This window comes from Rhamphochromis sp. 'chilingali', assembly GCF_963969265.1.
Source record: "Rhamphochromis sp. 'chilingali' genome assembly, chromosome: 2".
Taxonomy (NCBI): domain Eukaryota; kingdom Metazoa; phylum Chordata; class Actinopteri; order Cichliformes; family Cichlidae; genus Rhamphochromis; species Rhamphochromis sp. 'chilingali'.
Genome location: NC_137930.1, coordinates 45,951,603 through 45,970,643, shown reverse-complemented (window position 1 = coordinate 45,970,643; position 19,041 = coordinate 45,951,603). Strand labels below are relative to the sequence as shown.

General features: G+C 42.1%; 1 protein-coding gene across 1 annotated transcript; it reads right to left on the bottom strand.

Annotated features, from left to right (window-relative positions):
• Window positions 1-6,314: 6,314 nt before the first annotated feature.
• Window positions 6,315-7,762, bottom strand: LOC308391611 (uncharacterized protein). The gene is made up of 2 exons (XM_080874266.1): window positions 7,456-7,762; window positions 6,315-7,140 (listed from the first exon to the last, which is right to left on the bottom strand). Exons 1-2 carry the CDS (start codon window positions 7,535-7,537, stop codon window positions 6,749-6,751), a joined length of 474 nt encoding a protein of 157 aa, XP_080730392.1. The 5' UTR covers window positions 7,538-7,762; the 3' UTR covers window positions 6,315-6,748.
• Between the last annotated feature and the right edge of the window lie 11,279 nt (window positions 7,763-19,041).

The window sequence follows — 19,041 nt, the reverse complement described above, 5'->3', positions numbered from 1 at the left end:
GAGAGAAAGAAAGAAAACCAAAGGGAAGAAGAGACGGTGAGAAGGGGGGGGAAGAGAGAGAAAAAAAAAAAGAACTCCTGGGTCACCTGTATGGAGAAAAAAAAAACAAACAAACAGAGGAGACAGCAAACAACAAAGAGCAACATAATAATAGAGAAAACAAAGCACCATCACAATAAACTAGCTAGTCATAGATATCAATATTTACTAAATAATAAACGATATTGTGCAGCACGCAACATAGACAGCGCACAGTGTGCTTTGAGGCAGCAGCCAAGAAAGCTTTAGTCCGCGTCTGTGAATACCCATGTGTGCATACCTGTGTGGATCAGCATGCTTGCATTCCAAAGGTTTCTCCATGTAATGATCTGCTAGGGAGTGTGGGGGGGCCACAGCCCCGTCCTCCAGGGTGTGAAGCGGGTATGGAGGAGATCAAAACTCCAGACATCCAGAGGCCCCCAGAACACAAGAGACCATGGAAGACCAACAGAGGGGCAGCCGCGCCACTGTTCCAGTAAGAGCTGAGGAGAGTCCCAGATGAGGGCTCGCCCAGCAGCCGCGGAGCAGAAGTCAGGGGGAGTTGCAGTGACGCGCCCGTGAGCTCCGCCGGCCCCCAGCTGCGCCTGAGTGACCGAGCCCCAGGCCGAGAGGCCGGGGGCACCCCACCTCCAAAGGGGCCCGAGCGAGCCCCAGGCCCCAGGCCCCGACAAGCGGCCGCCAAGGAGTGAGCCGGTGTGTACCCGGACGCCCACCCCCAGACACAAAGAACCACCAACACACCGACACCTGAGGGAGTCCGCCACCGGCAGGGGAAGTGGTGGTGGGTGGAGATAGGCCTCCAAACCTTGGAGGGCCTGAGGTGTCCCCAGAGAGGTGGCGTCTGATACCCAACCTGACATATAGACACAGACATACAGGCACACACAGACACAAACATCCATTCCCACCCTCATGCTCTCATATGCACTCACTCCACACTCAACCAACATGGAGACAGACATAAAGAGACGCTGTACACACAATCACACTCCCCAAGCGTACTCTACAAACCGGGTCTAGGTACCCTTGCCCCTGGAGGGGGGAATTGCACCCAGACCCAGGTGGTGTTACCCTTTTCCCTGCGGTGGGGAGAGGCAGACCACCCCGACTCCGCAGCAGCAGGGAGGCCCCACACCCCAGACCGCAGTCGGACGGCCAACTCCTCCTACTAGCCCTCCCGTTCCAGCAGGCCGCAGAAAATGGGGGTGGGAGAAGACTCCAAACCTCCCTCCACCCGCTCATTGTAGTGTTGATGCATATGTGTTCTAAGGTGCAATTAAAACCCAGGAGGGCATGGAGCTACCTGCCAAGGAGCAGCAGGTAAGCGCATAGTCCCTCCTGCTAGCCCTCAATGACTAAGTGTATTTAAAATTGAGAGGTGGGCAACGACGTCAGGGGTGAGGTATACACCCTGATGGTGATTTGGACTCCGTGATTGTGCCCACCCCCAAGATCCTATATGTATGTGTAATGAGAGTGTGAATAATGTGAATGTCTAAGTTGTGGGATAAAATTGAGGCAGAGGCAGCCAGAAGGGGACGGGGGGGGGGGGTAGCCTCCTCTGCACCCTGGTGACATACCCCCACTCCAAGGCCCTGCATGTGTGGGTGGTTGTGGAGGAGCGGGAAGAGGGAGGCAGCTGGAGATGGGGAGGGAAGGAAGGGAGGGGCAGGTAACCCCTCCCTGGGGCCAGCTCCCCCGCTGACCCCAGTAGGCACCCCCACCCTCCGCGACCCGCCAGGGAAGGGGGGCCCAGGCCCATCAGACCGGGGCCCAGTGCAGTAGCGCCCCCCGGCTCCACAGAGCCCTGGACAGTCCACCCAACCCCACCACAGAGAAAACTGCACCCACCCCACCATCCACACATCTTCCAGACTACATAAGACGGTAAACGCCCAGGCTGAGATCTTCCCCCACCTCTCCTGTATCTCCCCCTCCTGCAGAGAGTTCCTGAAGAGAAGAAAGCTCCTGCAAGATGTGACCATCCCCCCCACCAGTTGAAGAGCCCCCCAGGCGGCTCGACGCACCGGCGGCACCCTGCTCCAGGGCCGGGCCCCCATGCACCCACCCGCCCACAACCCCGGCAACACACCAACCAGGACCCAAGCCCCCGAGGCCCGGCCCGGGCCCCAGCCCAGAGACGGAGCGCCCCCAGAACCTCACGCCCATCCCGGACCCACCCAGGGGCAGCCAGGTTGCCAGGTCAGTAACCCACGTCCGTCAGCACAGACCCTCCCCTAGCCCCGCTGCACGCAGCCGCGAGGAAACAGTCACCTGAGAGCCAACAGAGCCCCCAACCGGACGTGACCGCTACCCCGGGTTGAGCTCCCCAAGGAAGATGCCTCCGGGGAACCCCCCGACGCCCTAAGCCTGTCCCTACCCCCTCACCAATCACAACAGTGAAGGCGGGACCAAACTATGACCCCCCACCCCCACTAGGTGATGGAGCTGATAAAAGGGGCCCAGAGCAATTGATCTAATGTGGTGGCAGAGGCTGTGTCAAGACTAATGTAATCTAATAGATAATTTCTATATTGGTTAGAATTAAGATTATTTTTATTTTTCCAGTTCATGAGGACTGTTTTCTTGGCTATGCATAGGGCAGTGAAGATCATATGGGCTATATTCTTTTCTGAAGTGACATTATCTAAGCTGCCCAGTAGACACACTAAGGGGGAAGTTGGAATATTACATTTCAGACACTTTGATAAGTCTTCACATATCTCGCGCCAAAACTTTTGCACTGGTGGACAGAACCAAAGAGCGTGGATGTAATTGTCTGGTGTATTGCCTTGACAGTGTGAGCAGTTGTTGGAAGATGTAAAGCCCATCTTGAACATCCGATGACCTGTATAGTGCACTCTATGAAGTATTTTGTATTGTATTAATTGCAGACTGGGATTTTTAATTAATTTAAAAGTTTTTAAGCAAATCTGAGACCAGAAGTTTTGGTCTAGGTTGACTGATAAATCTTCTTCCCACTTTGCAGTAGGAAGGGATATTGATTCATCTCATTTAGAAAGTGTTCTGTATATTTTAGATAATAATTTGGGGGATTTAAGAGTAAGAAAATGTGCCGCACTTAGTGGTGTTTGTAATTCAACTTGACTGAGGTTAAATTTCTTTTTTACTATGGATTTAATTTGTTGATATTCTAAAAACCTTGTCTTGTTGATCCCATATTGTATAACTAGTCTGTCAAATGGAATAAATTCTGTTCCCTCTAATATATGTTCTAAGTATTTAATTCCTTTACAACTCCATTCTGGGAAATTAATCATATTATTGTTTTGTAATATGTCAGGGTTATTCCAGATAGGTGTACGTTTGCATGGGATTAATGAAGACTCCGTTATTTTTAGAAACTCCCACCATGCTGTTAGAGAAAAGCTGATGTTGATACTTTTAAAGCATTCATGTCTTTTGATGTTTGAGCTAATAAATGGTAGGTCTGAAATCTCTAGATCCTTGCATAGTGCCTGTTCAACATCTAGCCAGGGCTCAACTAAGAAGGTATGTTTTAACCATTCTGAGATGAACTGAAGCCTGTTGGCTAAGAAGTATTGGTGAAAATTAGGCAGATCTAATCCTCCTCTATCCTTGGTTCTTTGTAGCGTTTTTAAGCTAATACGCGGGGGTTTATCTTTCCAAAGGAATTTGGAAATATATGAATCCAGAGATCTGAACCAATCTTGTGATGGTTTGTTAGGGATCATCAAAAATAAGTAATTTATTTTTGGCAAGATCATCATTTTTATAGTGGCGACCCTTCCCATGAGTGATATGGGTAAAGATTTCCATCTAGTCAGATCGCCTTCTACTTTCTTTAGAAGTGGGATGTGGTTTAGTTTAGTTAAGTCTGAAAGCTTAGGAGAGACATTAATACCTAAATATTTAATATTTCCGGATTGCAGTGGGGCAGAGGAAGAATTATGGAAGGAGCAGTTAATGGGGAGAACTGTAGATTTTGGCCAGTTAATTGAATAATCTGAAACTCTTGAAAACCAGTTTATTAAAGTAATTACCTCAGAGAGGTTGGTTTGTGTGTTTTGCAGAAAAAGCAACACATCATCCGCATAGAGACTGATTTTATGTTCTATGTTCTTACATTTTATTCCCTTAATTGTTGTAGCCTGTCTAAATGCTGCTGCTAGAGGTTCGATAAAAATTGCAAAAAGTGAAGGGGAGAGTGGGCATCCCTGTCTGGTGCCCCTCAGGAGACAGAAGCTGGAGGATGTCTGGTCATTTGTTCTGATACGAGCCGTTGGGGAATTGTATAATATTCTTATCCAGTTTATGAAAGAGTTTCCAAAACCAAATTTGTGTAAAGTTGCGAATAAAAATTTCCAATTAACTCTGTCAAATGCTTTTTCTGCATCTAGAGATAATATTATGGTTTCGATGTTTTTATCGTATGAGTAGTCTATTAAATTAAGTAATCTACGAGTGTTTGTTGAGGAGTGCCGACCTTTTATGAAACCAGTTTGGTCAGGATGAATTAAGAGGGGGGTCATTTTCTCTAATCTCTTTGAGAGAGCTTTGCAGATTATTTTAAGGTCTACATTTAAAAGAGAAATTGGACGATAGCTTGAGGGAAATAAAGGGTCTTTGCCTGGTTTTAGCAGGAGACTAATGTTGGCAGAATTCATATTTGGTGGTAGTCTGCCCTTTTCCTCGATTTCCTGCAACATGCTGTGGAATACTGGTGCCAAAATTGTCCAGAATTCTTTGTAGAATTCTGCAGGGAAGCCGTCTGGACCTGGAGCCTTATTATTGGGCATACTTATCAGGGCTTCCTGGAGTTCACTTGGCGTCAGTGGCGAATCCAGTTCCATTGCTTGACTGTCTAGTAATTTTGGAAGAGTTACGTTGTCAAGAAACAGATCAATTTCATTTTTAGATGGGTTTATTTGTGGTGAGTATAAAGTTTCATAGAAATCCCTAAAAATGTTGTTTATTCTTCCAGGATCATATATTGTGTTCCCCGATAAATCTTTAGCAGCACATATAGTTATTTTTTCTTTATTTATTTTTAGCTGGTTAGCTAGAAATCGACCTGATTTGTTACTGTGTTCAAAATTCTGCAAGCGAAGTCTTTGTATAAGGAATTGTGGTTTTTTTATTAATAGTTTCATTTAATTCTAGTTTTGTTTTGCATATTTTGTTCAATGTTTCCTGATCTTGGTGGGACGCGTAGGCTTCTTCTAGTGATTTGATGTTTTTTTCTAATTCCTGAATATTTTTGTTTTCTTCTTTCTTTTTGTGTGATGAGAAAGAAATTATTTTACCTCTCATCACAGCTTTCCCTGCTTCCCATAGAACAGAAGCAGATATTCCGGGAGTGTCATTAAAGTCTAAATATGAAGTCCATTCCTTTTTAAAGTATTTAATAAAGTCTTCATCTTTAAGTAGTGATATATTAAATCTCCAGTTTTTACTTGGCGTAGTATTATTCTTGTGCATTAGTGTTAAAGATACAGGAGCATGATCGCTGACAGCTATAGGATGAATCTCAGTGTCTGAAATGTCACACAGCAGTGAGCTGCTGACCAAAAAACAATCCAGACGAGAGTAAGAGTGATGAACATGCGAGAAAAAAGTATATTCCTTACTGGTGGGGTGAAGAGAGCGCCATGCATCGCAAAGACCAAAGTCGTTCATATACTGTTTGATTATATTTGTGGACTGCCAATTACGCTGAGTTCCTGTTGTGTTGAGCCTATCCATTTCTTCATTTAGTCCAAGGTTGAGGTCACCGCCAAGAATGAGTGTGCAATCAAGGTGTTCAGAGAGTGCACTAAAAAAACCGTGGAAGAATGAGGGTTCATCAACATTTGGACCATATATACTAACAATACATAATTTTTTGTTCAATATTGATAGTTTAATAATTAGAAATCTACCCTCTGGATCTATAACTGTATCGAGTACTGTAAAATTAACATTTTTATGTATTAAAATTGCTACTCCCCGTTGTCTAGAATTATAACCGGCTGCAAACACGTTAGGAAACTCAGGTGTTTTAAGTTCATTTAAACCTGTGACAGGTTTGTGAGTTTCTTGTAATAAAACAACATCTGCCTGTAGTTTTTTAAGCTGGTTAAATATTTTTAACCTCTTTCCTCTGGTGCCAGCTCCATTTACATTCCATGTGACAAACCTCAGCATGCCCTTAATTGTGCGTGTATGTCTAATGATGTATGCTGGGTGTTTCGTTTAGACAGGTGGAGAGAATATGGAAACATCCCTTGTTTGTAAAATAGAAAGGGAAAAAGAAGTGTGGTGAGAGACTCCATAAGTCTGACTATGTGTGTGAATATTCACTAATATGAACAAGCGTGGCTTGCTTATGTGTCCTGCAAGTCTGTGCGTGCTGTGAGGCTGTTGTGAATGTGCTGCCGTTGAGCTGATGTGTTTGCGTGATCGTGTTGTGAAAATATGGAGAAATAGAGGGTGTTGTTTGTAGGTGAGTGGGGAAGTAGGTGACCACAGCAGTGAAAGACAAGAGAAAGAAAGAAACCACATGAACTGTGAGCGACAACAAAAAAAAAGAAACGAAACGGAAACATTCCAATTAAAGCAATGACGGAGGGTGACGGTGTTATATCTGCTATGACATCATATTGATATTACTAGCTTAAACTCATGTTAAAGGAGAGAGTGTGAATGAATAAGAAAAGAGTGTAGCGGGTTCTTATCTGGAGTGCAGTTAATATAACCACGGTGTGGTGCCGAGGTCGCGGTAAAGCTGTCCGTCCACGTAGAGCCGGTCCACGGCGATGACAGCACGGGAGCCTTTCTGGATGAAGCTACGTCGAACTGGGAACAGGACCTTGCGTCGTTCCAGGATCTCTTTGGGGAACTGGTCGTTCACGCTGAAGTCCGTTCCTTTCAGCTCTCTGCCGCGACTCTTCACCTGTTCCTTCTGTTTGAATTGACTGAATTTGGCCACAATAGGCCGTGGTCTCCCGGTCCGCGACCGCGCGCCCCCCAAGCGATGTACTCTATCGAAGTCGATGTTCTTTACGGTGTCCTCCGGCAGCTTCAGGTGGATTTTAATGAAGTTTTTCACCGTTGCCTCTGCGTCCTCTCCGGCAGTTTCTGGAATACCAGAAAACACAAGATTATCTCTCATGCTACGGGCTTGTAGATCGATAACGGACTCTTTTATTTTTTTATTTTCAATGTTTAGCTGGGTCACGTTATCGGTGAGAGATTTAACCGACTCCCGTAGCGTGGCATTTTCAGCGGCAAGCGTTTCCACCTGCCGCTGGCTGAATTCCAGGGATTCTCTCAGAGATTTAAATTCCCGGTGTAAAATCTCCACCAGGGACAGCCTCGCATCGAAACTGGACAATCGCTTGTCGATTGACTCCAGGACTTCTGCGATGTCTTTGCCGGCAGGCGATGTTGTACCGGGGGAGTCTGCCTGGCGACTTCTCTTCGATGACGGCGTCTCGATTTTGGCCGGGGAAGATGCACTCTGGGCCTTATGCATTACTAAATCTTGAAAACAGCGGTCGATGTAATCTTGGAGAGCGTCTAAACTCTCCCCGTTGTCCTCCAGGGTGTTAGAGATGATAAAACAGATGTTGTTAGTTATATGACAATTGATTAGTATATTTGGTAATACTGAAGCTTGGAAAACCTTTGTTAAACTCTATGCTACCATTTGCTTTTTCTCCGCCAAAATCTCCGGCGTCTGACGTCACCTACAACATCACTTCCGTCACTACGGAATTTATTTATACAGCACCAAATCACAACATGCAGTTACCTTAAAGCACTTTATGCTGTAAAATAAAGACAACACAATAACACAGCGAAAAGAAAGAAAACAACAGAAATCAGGACCTCCTATGAACAAGCACTTTGGCGACAGTGGAAAGGAAGAACTCCCTTTAAATATGAAGAAACCTCCAGACGAACCAGGCGTAGCGTTTCTTTGTCATGACACAAGGACTGGAAAAACAAAGTTGTTGTTTTTTTTCTTAAACATCTCAGGCATCTCAGTTCAACTGCTTTGTGAATGCACTAATTACTAAATATGATCAATTTGAGAATGCATTTTACTTCTTCACAAAAAGGGAAAACTTTGGAGTGTTTGTTTTGTTTTGTTTTTAAAAAAATGCAATCTTGCCATGGTTTTACAGGTCTGGACTACTTGAGATCAAACTGGGCTGCATGTGGCTTATGAACTAAATACATTTGATACCTCTGCCTTAAGAACATCAACAAAAGCACTGTATATGCCACTTAAAGCCAAAAAGCCTGTAACTGTATTGCAATACTGTCGCAGTTACAAGAGGTGGAGCCAATTTGAACTGCTTTAGGTATTAGTTGATCTAATAAAAAAAAATAGCATTAAGAATTTTAATAATTAATTTGTCCAACTGACCTCTGCATAGAAACAACTTTTTTGTGAGACATGATTACTTTAACAGACTCTTAACAGACTCTTTTTTTTCTATTGCAATCACATTTTTTGCTACATCCAGCTCTTCACAATAACTCACCTTTTATTACTGTTAGGTCTAATTCTTTGTGTTCTGGTTCCTACCAGCTGTCTACAATAAACATATAATGAGCTAATTGCTCACCTTAGCTCATATGGATGGTTTAATGTCTGCATGAATGTTTAATTATTTAGACAGGCCTCTTTTTTTCTCACCAAAAATGAATCTTTATTTCAGTATGCATGTATACATTAGTGGTGCTAGAGTAAAGAAACGAAAAGTAAAGTAAAGAAAAAAAAGAAAAGGGCTTAATAAATAAACTCACTTACATCTTGTTACTGGTTCAGCAAAAGGCCATGGTCTCAAAAATGAGACGAACAAAACAGACAAGAAAAACTAACACTATGGCTGTCTTTGCAGCTTCTCCCATTAATTACAGGAAAAACAAAGAAAATCTACATAGACATGCTCCAGGGCCACTGGTTTGAAGGCTGTTAACAAATTATACTGAATTATACTGAAGCATAGTCCTCTCTTCTTTTTAAAATAACCATATTTATCTATAATTTTAACCTTCCCTACAGGCATCAATAAAATCGAATTTTACATCTTAAAATCCAGCACAGCTATATGTTACAAGTTTAGCTAGTAGCCCCAAAAAAAGATGCCACAGTTTCTCTCAGCCAGGAAAAAGACCTCTCCTGTGGCAATCTTCCATTTTACACAAATGAGTGTGAGAATCATGCCTTGCTTTCTACACTGTGGCATTACTCAGCCATGCTGGAGGCATATCCTGTTAATTTTAATGCACACCAGCCTGAAACCAGAAGCTCAATCTACTCAGGAGAAAATTACAAAGCCCAATCAATACAAATGTGTCCTACAAAGTTAAATACCAGCTTGCCTGATAAACAGCCACTTCTCCCTGTCATACTGCACAGAGGCAATCTAGTGCTACAAATTGCTTTAGAGGGACAGCACAGGGGAGCAGGGTTTCATGTGGGGAAAATTGGGACTATTTTTGCCATTTTTAGAAAATGTAACACTTAAGAGTGATCCTGTCTGACTCATAATGGCTAAATTGCTCATTTGATCAATGGCTATTTGGTAAGTGGTCTTTTACATTTGTAGAAGACATGATTACAGAAGTTTTACTAGTTTTGGAATGTGTGACGATGCCACTTCTGTTACATTCTTTTCTCTTTTGAGCCATCATCAGTGACTCAGAGGAAAGCTGAACAGTGGACCTGATGTATGTATGAGGTGAATTCAAAAAGTTACACATCACCAACCATGAAAAACAATTAGCATACCTGATTTAAGTTTGGGAGAATGTCCTTTCAAGGTTTCCTTCCTTCACTGCCTACATTTTCTCCTCTCAGAATCCCTGTTCTGACCACCTGCTTTTCTGAGTCCAATTTTAACACAGACCTCACACTCAAAGAGAGAGCAAAAGTAGGGCCAAGAATGCAAACATCAGTTTCCCAGAAAAGTCCACAGTCTTCAAACCCAAAGTGGTCATATCAGATCAGACAAAGCTATATGACAATATCAGGAGACTTTGGTGGCTTTATCTTGAGTATGCAGGATTTTATTATATTTTTTTTGTCCACACCAACACAGTGGTCACTCTGCAACGACTGTACTTTCCAGATTTTCCAGATTTTTTGGAGGAGACCAAAAATGTCTAAGTGCAAATGGTGAGAACATCAAATGGACTCAAAGCAGGTTTTAGCTCTTTAATTACACAAATTAAAGTGAAATCAGGATTCAAGTAAGTGTCATGCTGGTAAGTATTACAGCAGAGAGAGAGAATGCAAACACAACAGGACTGCCAGAGGGGAGAGCAAGGTTAGCACCATTTCAAAATAGTTATTATTCCCAGAATTATTCTTTCAGGTTTGATTCAGATTGCTACATGTATTTTTCTCATGAGCTTGCAGGTGGGGGAGGAAGCCAAAGTTTCCCTGCGGCAGTGATGGTGGAGAATGGACAAGCAGGAAACTCACAGGCAACTTTGATAACTGACAACCAATTTAGTTTTTTCAGAGTAAGCTCTTATTTCTCAGACAAAACACTCCTGAGATTTCTTTGTTTGCAAGTTACATTATTTATCTAGCCAACGCACACAACAGGAGAACCGCAGCTCCAAAAAAGCTGGAGCGACCTGTAAAAGCAGAATGCATTGATGTTTGCAGACAACACTGTGATCTGCAAAGAGAGTAAGGGGCAGGTGGAAGAGAGCTTTGAGAGGTGGAGGTATGCTCTGGAATGAAGAAGAATGAAAGTCAGTAGAAGTGAGACAGGATACGTGTGTGAATAAGAGGAAATAATCAGGAATGAAGCTGCAAGGAGCTAAGGTAGTGAAGGCAGAGTAGTTTAAATATCTAGCATCAACCATCTGAAGGAAAAATTCAAATTCAAATTCAAATTTTATTTGTCACGTACACAGAATGGACAGTGCACAAGAGAGGTGAATAAGAGGCAAGGTGGAGCAGGTGGAGACGAGTGTCAGAGGTTTTTTGCCGCAGAAGGATAGCAGCAAAAGCAAAATGTAAGATTTACAAGTTGGTAGAAAGACCTGCTACGATATATTATTTGCAGGTGGTGGCACTGAGAATAAGACAGAAGGCAAAGGCGTTAAGGTTTTCACTGAGAGTAACGAGGATGGACGGGATTAGAAATTAGTTTATCAGAAGGGCAGCTCAGGTTGAGCGGTTCAGAGAGAAAGTGAGAGAAGCGAGGCTGAGATGGTTTGGACATCTTCAGAGGAGAAACAGTAATACCCTCTATTCCTCCTCTGAACAAAGACTGGTACATATTTTGGTTGTTGAAAAGACTGCTGGATATGAAGTTATCAGACATAACTTGGATGTAGTGAAGAGCAACATATAGAGGAATGACGTGACAGGATGTTAGGAATAAAATGAGATGGAATCAGAGGATGTGCTACAGTTCAGTGTCCCTGACAATTGAACGAATTAAATTTTTAAAAAAGAACCAGAAGTATAAATATTTATCCTGGACACCACAAATGCATATATACACATAAAATATCTATAAATATGTTGCCTGTGATGTAACATGATGATTTGAATAGCAGTGCAGTTGTAGACCCATAGCATTTGCCCACTAATCCTAATAGGTCAGCTCAACTGTAAAAGTGTTTTCTGTGCTTTAGGAACTTGTATATTATCTAAAAACTCATCTTAAAGTCCATATGCTGAAAAAGGGAACAGAAACTGTTAAAACTTACATGCATGAGCACCAATATGTTACCACAGCAGCAGTCTATCCTTCTGTGAAGAAAGTTTGGAACCTGACTAAAGAGAAATCTTCCATTTGACTATCATTATTAGAGAGACGAGGCTGATTCTGTCTCAAGTTAAAAGAACTATCTCTATGCAAATTTTCACCAGAATGTTTTTTCTTTGTTTGTTTGATTTCATTTTGTCATTGTTCTTGTGCCTGTACACTATGTGCTTGTGTGTGAAACGGCTGTGGCTATAAATAACAAAATGTGTTTTTTATTGACGTTATATGGATGTGTATACCATTTGATGGTCTTTCTTATAATAGTTTGTGTGTGTGTGTGTGTGGTGAGAGTGGTAATGAAATACTGTATATCATTGAAGAGCATCAAAAGGAGCCATTGAGTTGCTTCCTGGTGCGAGCGTACCTCTCACCATTCCTCACTGCACCCACACCCACCCCCTCACCAGCAGCTCTAAAAACTCTCTGAGTAAGCTTGGACTCAGGACTCAGATAAAGTTGGAGGATTAATGAAGAGGCAGCACTTTAACAACAGCACAAAAATGACTTCTTTTACTTTTTGTGCCACTTAATGTCACGGTACAAGGTAAAAAAAAATTCAACTAGAAGCAATTTCTGTCACGGGAGTGGAACGGACTCAGGCGCAGACTGAGGTAGCACAGTTCAACGACACTTTATTAATCACACTGGTGCACTATATACACGTGAAGGGGGGGGAAACACCAGGGTCCCGGGGATCACTTGGCTGGGGAGACACACTTCTTCGCACTCGCTCTGCTCCTCGTCCAAACAGTCTCCACACAAGCAGCTCAGCTCACTCTCCTACTCACGGGGTCCAGGGGTCACAAAAGGGCTGATCCAGGTAAACCTGTTTACACAGACGAGGGTAAGTCGAAGGCAAACACGGGAACAGTAGAATCGCAAGGAAGCCAGGCAATACTAACGAGAGTTACTCAATATTCCAGCGACGAACAGCTCAGAGCCCCAGCCTTAAGAGCCAGAGAACTGCAATCCGCTCGAGATCAGCTGCAGGTGCGTGGGCCAAGGGCAGGAGCCCAATCAGAGCTCCGCCCAGGCAGACAGGTAGGAGAGACAGAGTGAGAGAAAAACAACAAACACTTGTGGCCACACTGGGCTGGCCGGGGAGGCACAGGGACCATGACAATTTCTTAGAGAATCAAAAGAAAAGCTTTCAAATGAAAAATAAATGGTATCTTCACAGTGTTGGGTCGTTTCAGAGTTGATTCCTGAGGGGCAGATGTATGAGCTGAGGGGTTTAAGGCACACCCGGGCCACAACTGTGAACGCATCAATAACTGTCAGGGCAGTAAAGCCACCCTGTGTGTGAGATTGGCTTATTGATTTGCCTCTCTGAAGATAATATCTTTACTCTGTCTGTTACAAATTCAGAAATTCAGCCAGTCAAACATCCAGTTTTGTTCTTAAATGCATTTGATGCCATACCACAAAATGCATACTCTGCATGTAGGCTAAGTTAAATCTTTAATTGGCAAAGGAAGTAAAAAAAAAAAAAACCTTGCCTAATATTATTGAAGCATCTTTAGAGGATCGTCAGAGTGTCTGTGGCGTGACAGTGTCTTGACAGAGGTGACATTTAGTGCTCAGTATTGGAGTATTGATCACAGACCATGTAATTCAACTATTCTTCATGTGGACTCACTCCCCTATCATCTATATCCGCCTGCATTGTTTGGCTGGTGCAGGCAAGCTTAACCTGCACAGCAACGTGGTCAACTAGATATCAGCTGCAGAACAAACCTTATTACCTTAACCTCTGGCCCTCATTAGTTTTCCCTTAAGTTCTATTTTCAAGTATTTATTATTTATTTAGATACAGTGCTGTGAAACAGGGGTTGCAATCCGGTCTTTAAGTCTGACGTCATTAGCCATGTCTGGGCCCAAATTCTCCTGCAGGTCCCTAAGTCAAACTATCACTACAGCATTACTGAGAGTTGAAAAACTGTCTAAATTCTTTCATCTGTAATAAAATGCTCAGTGTGGCTGCTCTACCAGGTGTAACAATTGAGTTTAACATCCAGGCATCCATGAAAACAGAATTTATGATATTTAACGGAGTTAGAAGTTAGCAGGGAGTTAGCTCGCTAGCTTCCATGCAATCGCATGGCAGGATGCTGTAAACGGACCAAACGTCAGTCAGAAGAACAACCGAGATAATCCATCCACAATACAAGGTTAGTCATTAATATACTGCTGCATGGGCTGGGCTGTAGTTACATCATAAGGGTTTAAAAACTGAGCTTTAAAATGATTAGCGGTAATAAAAACCGAGAGAAGCCGACAGTAATCACTGACTGTTTTTAGGGTCTTGTTGAGATTAAATAGAACAAGATACAAAGCATTAAAACATGTTAAAAACACAACAGCCTTTTTAAATGCAGAGTACTTTGGGCCTGGAAACAGGATTCATCACGTCATCACTTAAAGACCGGATTACCTTTTCATATTGGGCCAGGCAGGTTTGGATAGCTTTCTTCCCTGATAAATAAAATCCTTCTTTAAAAACTGTATTTTCTATTTACTTGGGTTATATTCATTTGATAATAAAATTAATTTGACATGCCAGCACAGTGGCCTCACAGGTACAAGGTCCTGAGTTTGATTCCACCATCTGGCCAGGGTCTGTGTGGGTTCTATCCAGGTAGTCGGGCTTCCTCCCACAGTACAATGACATGCAATTAGTGCGGTTAGGTTAATTGGTAATTCTAAATTGCCCATAGATGTGAATGAGAGTGTGAATGGCTTTCTGTCTCTCTGTATTCGCCCTGTGTCAGTTTGACACCCTGTGATAGATGGTATAAGCTCCAGACTCCCTGCAACCCTGATAAAGATAAGCAGAAGAGAAAGGATGGATCTAAGATATGTAAGTGTGACAAATATGGAAAGATACATAGAAAAAAAGAATGCTTTTCACAGCATTGCATGTAATATACACAAGCTGTAATGTGCCACTTGTTCCTTTAATTTCTGTAAGATTTCTGTGGCACTGCACTAGAGTTCCAAAAATACTCACTGCTATAAACCATAATGTGATAACTTTAGAGTCAAATGTGTTAATCGTTATCGGCTTATGAAATCTGTGCGATATAAAACTTCTGTAAGAATCAATACGCTATTGTTTCTGGATTTCACAAATGTATCACAAAATCTAATGAACATTTAGTTTGTTTTGGTGTTATTGATCGGAATGCAATAAGCCTAAAACTCCTTATTGATCACAGTGGCTAATATACATTTCTCGTTCCATGCTGCACACACCAGTCAGAACTTTTCTATCGAGTCAACAAAGCAGGGACTTTTAGAATCATTCAGTTGTTAATTTTTGCAAATTTAGTGCTTTTTCATCTGCAGAAAAGACAGAATTAGAGGTATCTCCCTTACCAAACTCTGAGAAAATGTTTTACTCTTCACCATTCATTATCAGTTTGAGTTGCCATTTACATTACAGATTAAGAGTTTGCATATAAATCACTGAATTTGCAAAACTACTCAATAATTAACACAGTAGCAGCTATAATATTTGTTAATCCTGAATCCTGTTTGGAAACGTTGTCTGGTCTCTCTGAGCTGTGGGTAGATAAGTTGCAATTTCTCTTACAGTACAAGTACAGTAGGTACAGTACAGTAGTTTCTTCCATTGTAAACAGCAGGACAGCACACACTCATCACTCAGACACACATTACTTTGAGAATGCCACACTCTATAGTAGTCCCACAGTAAAAAATAACAGCTAGTCCCATTAGGGTCCATCTGCCTAAAACTCACCTTCTCCCTAGCATCCTCGTCCGTCACACCAACCCTCTGCTTGTCCTTCACAAAATCCATGAATCTTTTCTCAGAGCTCATTCTTTTCCTCCTGCCTGGCAACTGCATATTCAACATTCTTTGCCCAATACATCTATTACCCCCTTTATGTACATGTCTAAGCCACCTCAGTCTTATTTCTCTTTGTCACCAAAACACTCGACCTGAGTTGTCACTCTGATATATTAATTTCTAATTCTATACATTCTGGTCACTCCCAGTCCAAATCTTATCATCCTTAACTCCATCTCGAGCTCAGCTGCGGGTCTTTTTGTCAGCACCACCATCTCCGCACCATACATCATAGCAGGTCTCACTACTGTCCTGTAAACCTTCCCTTTCACTCTTGCTGCTATCCTTGTGTCACAAATCACCTCTGACACTCGTCTCCACCCACTCCACCTTGCTTGCACTCTCTTCTTCACGTTGCTTTAAAAGGCTCATGCACTTTCACTACCTCTGTGACTTTCATCTTCACTGTTACATGTGCCATCTTAAAAACCAAAAAATAAATACAATACAATACAATTTTATTAATATGGCGCATTTAAAAACCAACGGTATACCAAAGTGCTTCACAATAAAACAGCAGGTTAAAACATGAATAATATAAGGCCATTAACAAAGTACTGAATATACTAACAGGTCAGTGGCACTAATTACCGGTACACAAGAATAAAAGTGAATATCAAATCAAACTTGCTAAAAACACACAGGTTTTAAGTAGAAAAAGATATATAGAAAGATAAAATTGGAGTTAAGTATAAAATACAGGCGTTAACTAACTGGGAAAGAAAGATTAAATAAGTGAGATTTTAATCGTGATTTAAATGATGGGATGGAGTCAGACGCGCAACTAGCAATGGGAAGGCTGTTCCACAGGTTGCAACCAGGGCAAATGCACAGACACCTCTGGTCTAAAGCCGAGATCTAGGCTGTACCAAGAGTAATTGGTCGGATGATCTGAGGGCTCTCCCAGGGGTGTATGGTCTAAGAAGTTTGACAAGATAGCTAGGTGCTGTATTATTTATAATTTTGAAGGTAAGCAGCAATATTTTAAATTCGATGCGGTATATGATGGGAAGCCAGTGCAAATCAGCAAGGACAGGGGGGATAGAGGTAAACCTTCAGGTACCAGTCAAAAGGCGTCCCGCAGACTTTTGGACAAGCTGTAATCTATGGAGAAGAGCAGCATGGAGACCAAAGTAAAGGGAATTACAGTAATCTAATCTAGAGGTCACAAAGGCATGAATAAGCTTTTTAAGATCCATATGTGGTACGTAATGCTTAGCCTTCGAAATAAGACGCAGTTGGTAGAAGCTAGATTTGACTACAGAAGACACTTGGTTGTCAAATTTGAAAGAGCTGTCCAGCAGCACACCTAGATTACTAACAGTGTCAGAGAGAAAAGTGGCGAAGGATCCAAAGGTATCGACTAGCTGGCCCCGGGGGAGATGACTGTCAAACACCACAATTTTGGTTTTCTTTTCATCTAAGATAAGAGAATTGCCCCAAACCCATTCCTTGACTTCTCTCATGCACTCTAGGAAGCAGTGCAGTGACAGAGCAACATCGTCAGTTAGCTGAAAATACATTTGTATATTATCAGCATAGTAATGTAATGACATGTATTTTTCAAAGATTAAGCCTAGCGGTAGCATATAGAGTGAGAATAACATTGGGCCCAACACGGAGCCTTGAGGCACACCACAGCAGAAGGATGCAACAGAGGAAGAATAGGTACCCAGTGTGACAGAGGAGGACTGTTCGAAAGATATGATTTAAACCAGTTAAGGGCGTCACCTCTAACTAACAGAACAACTGTATGTTCTAACCTCATTAGTAGAATATGGTCCACCATATCAAAGGCTGAGGACAAGTCCAGTAAGACTAAGACCGCAGAACAACCTGAATCTGCAATTAGGAGAAGATCATTAAGGACTCTCAGCAGAGCTGTTTCAGTGCTATGACGTGGTTTAAAGCCAGACTGAAATTTACAAGATATATACAAGATATATACAAAAACAATAAATAAGGATCAAGAAAAATAATCACCAAATATATCCAGAATGCATAAAGTTGTAATAAAATGCATCCTCCTGTAGAATCAATATATATATAATATATATAATAATCACAGTGGACATTTATCTAAAGTGAGGTCAGTGTAAAAGCACTAAATATCACTTTGGCCTGGCTTCCGACCTGTAGTGCTTTGACCTAACATACTTAGTAGGCAATAGTTTAAGAGGCCGTGTTCTTTGTTCTCAGTAGCTGTTTGGTTAATGACAGCTATGCCAAAGCTACACATGAACATAACACCCATGTTAAATGACACAAAAAAGCCTTTAATAACTAGCTTTATATTGTTGTACCCTCACACCTTTTATGGAAATACATTACTTACACCTGTTAGTCAAGCTACAGTACAACTCATTATAATCATCAATGGCATTTGCATTCCATCTGATGCCCATCCAAGTACTGATGCTCATTTAATTAGCTTCCCTTTATCAGAAGCAGCAGAGGTAACGCAAACCTTTCTGCCTTGTTAATTGAAATTTTGATTAATTAACTGATTGCCTTGTGTGAGTCCCATTCATATCAGGCAGTACAAATCATATGTAAAGAAGCTTAAAGCAGTCTCTGAAATATTTTGCCTTTTTCGTCTTTCAAAACGTGCGAGACTCCACTGAAATATAGATCGCTGTTGTTTTTCAAACCTTTTCTGTGCACCATGTTCAAACAACTGTGAAACGGATAACAATAGATCTGTTGTATTCACACACCCGGAGGGAGAGGGTAGTTTGTCTGACAAACACTGGCTCTAAAGGGTATCAAGCTCCCTGAGTCGGACTACCAACAAAGTTAGTTGCTGCGGGATACTTTTTTTCCTGTGTCATTATTTCCTTGGACCAGTGAAACTAGATGTGAACCTATTTTCTCCAAGATTGTAGAACCTCCTGGATGTTCCGGTTGGGAGGAACTGTCCACTTCATTTACTCCTTCCATTTGTTAAGCCTTTTATGAAAGTCACGCACCATCTGCATGGCAAAAACACTTCTGGAAACTTCTCTAAGGAGACGGTCTGCTACTCCAAAACATTCCAAGCCTGAGTTGTTCAGTGAAGAGCTATGTTTTGAGGTTTTTAGCCACATGTGTGATCTGTGTTTGTATTCCCCTGATGCCTTGTGATTAGTCACATTCTCAACTGAATCAATCTGCATGCAGTAGGTATATATGTTGCAGGTTGACGTAGCCTGCAGTGTTCTCAGGATTCTGTCAGACTGTATGGCTCAGCTCTCAGTGAAACATGAACTGCCAGTGCAGAGGCCTTCATCTGCTCCCTCTGGACTTAATTTGTACATCATTTTGTTTTGAGGCAAATGCATGCCAAAAGATTGGAGCAACCCAAAAAGACACATGTAC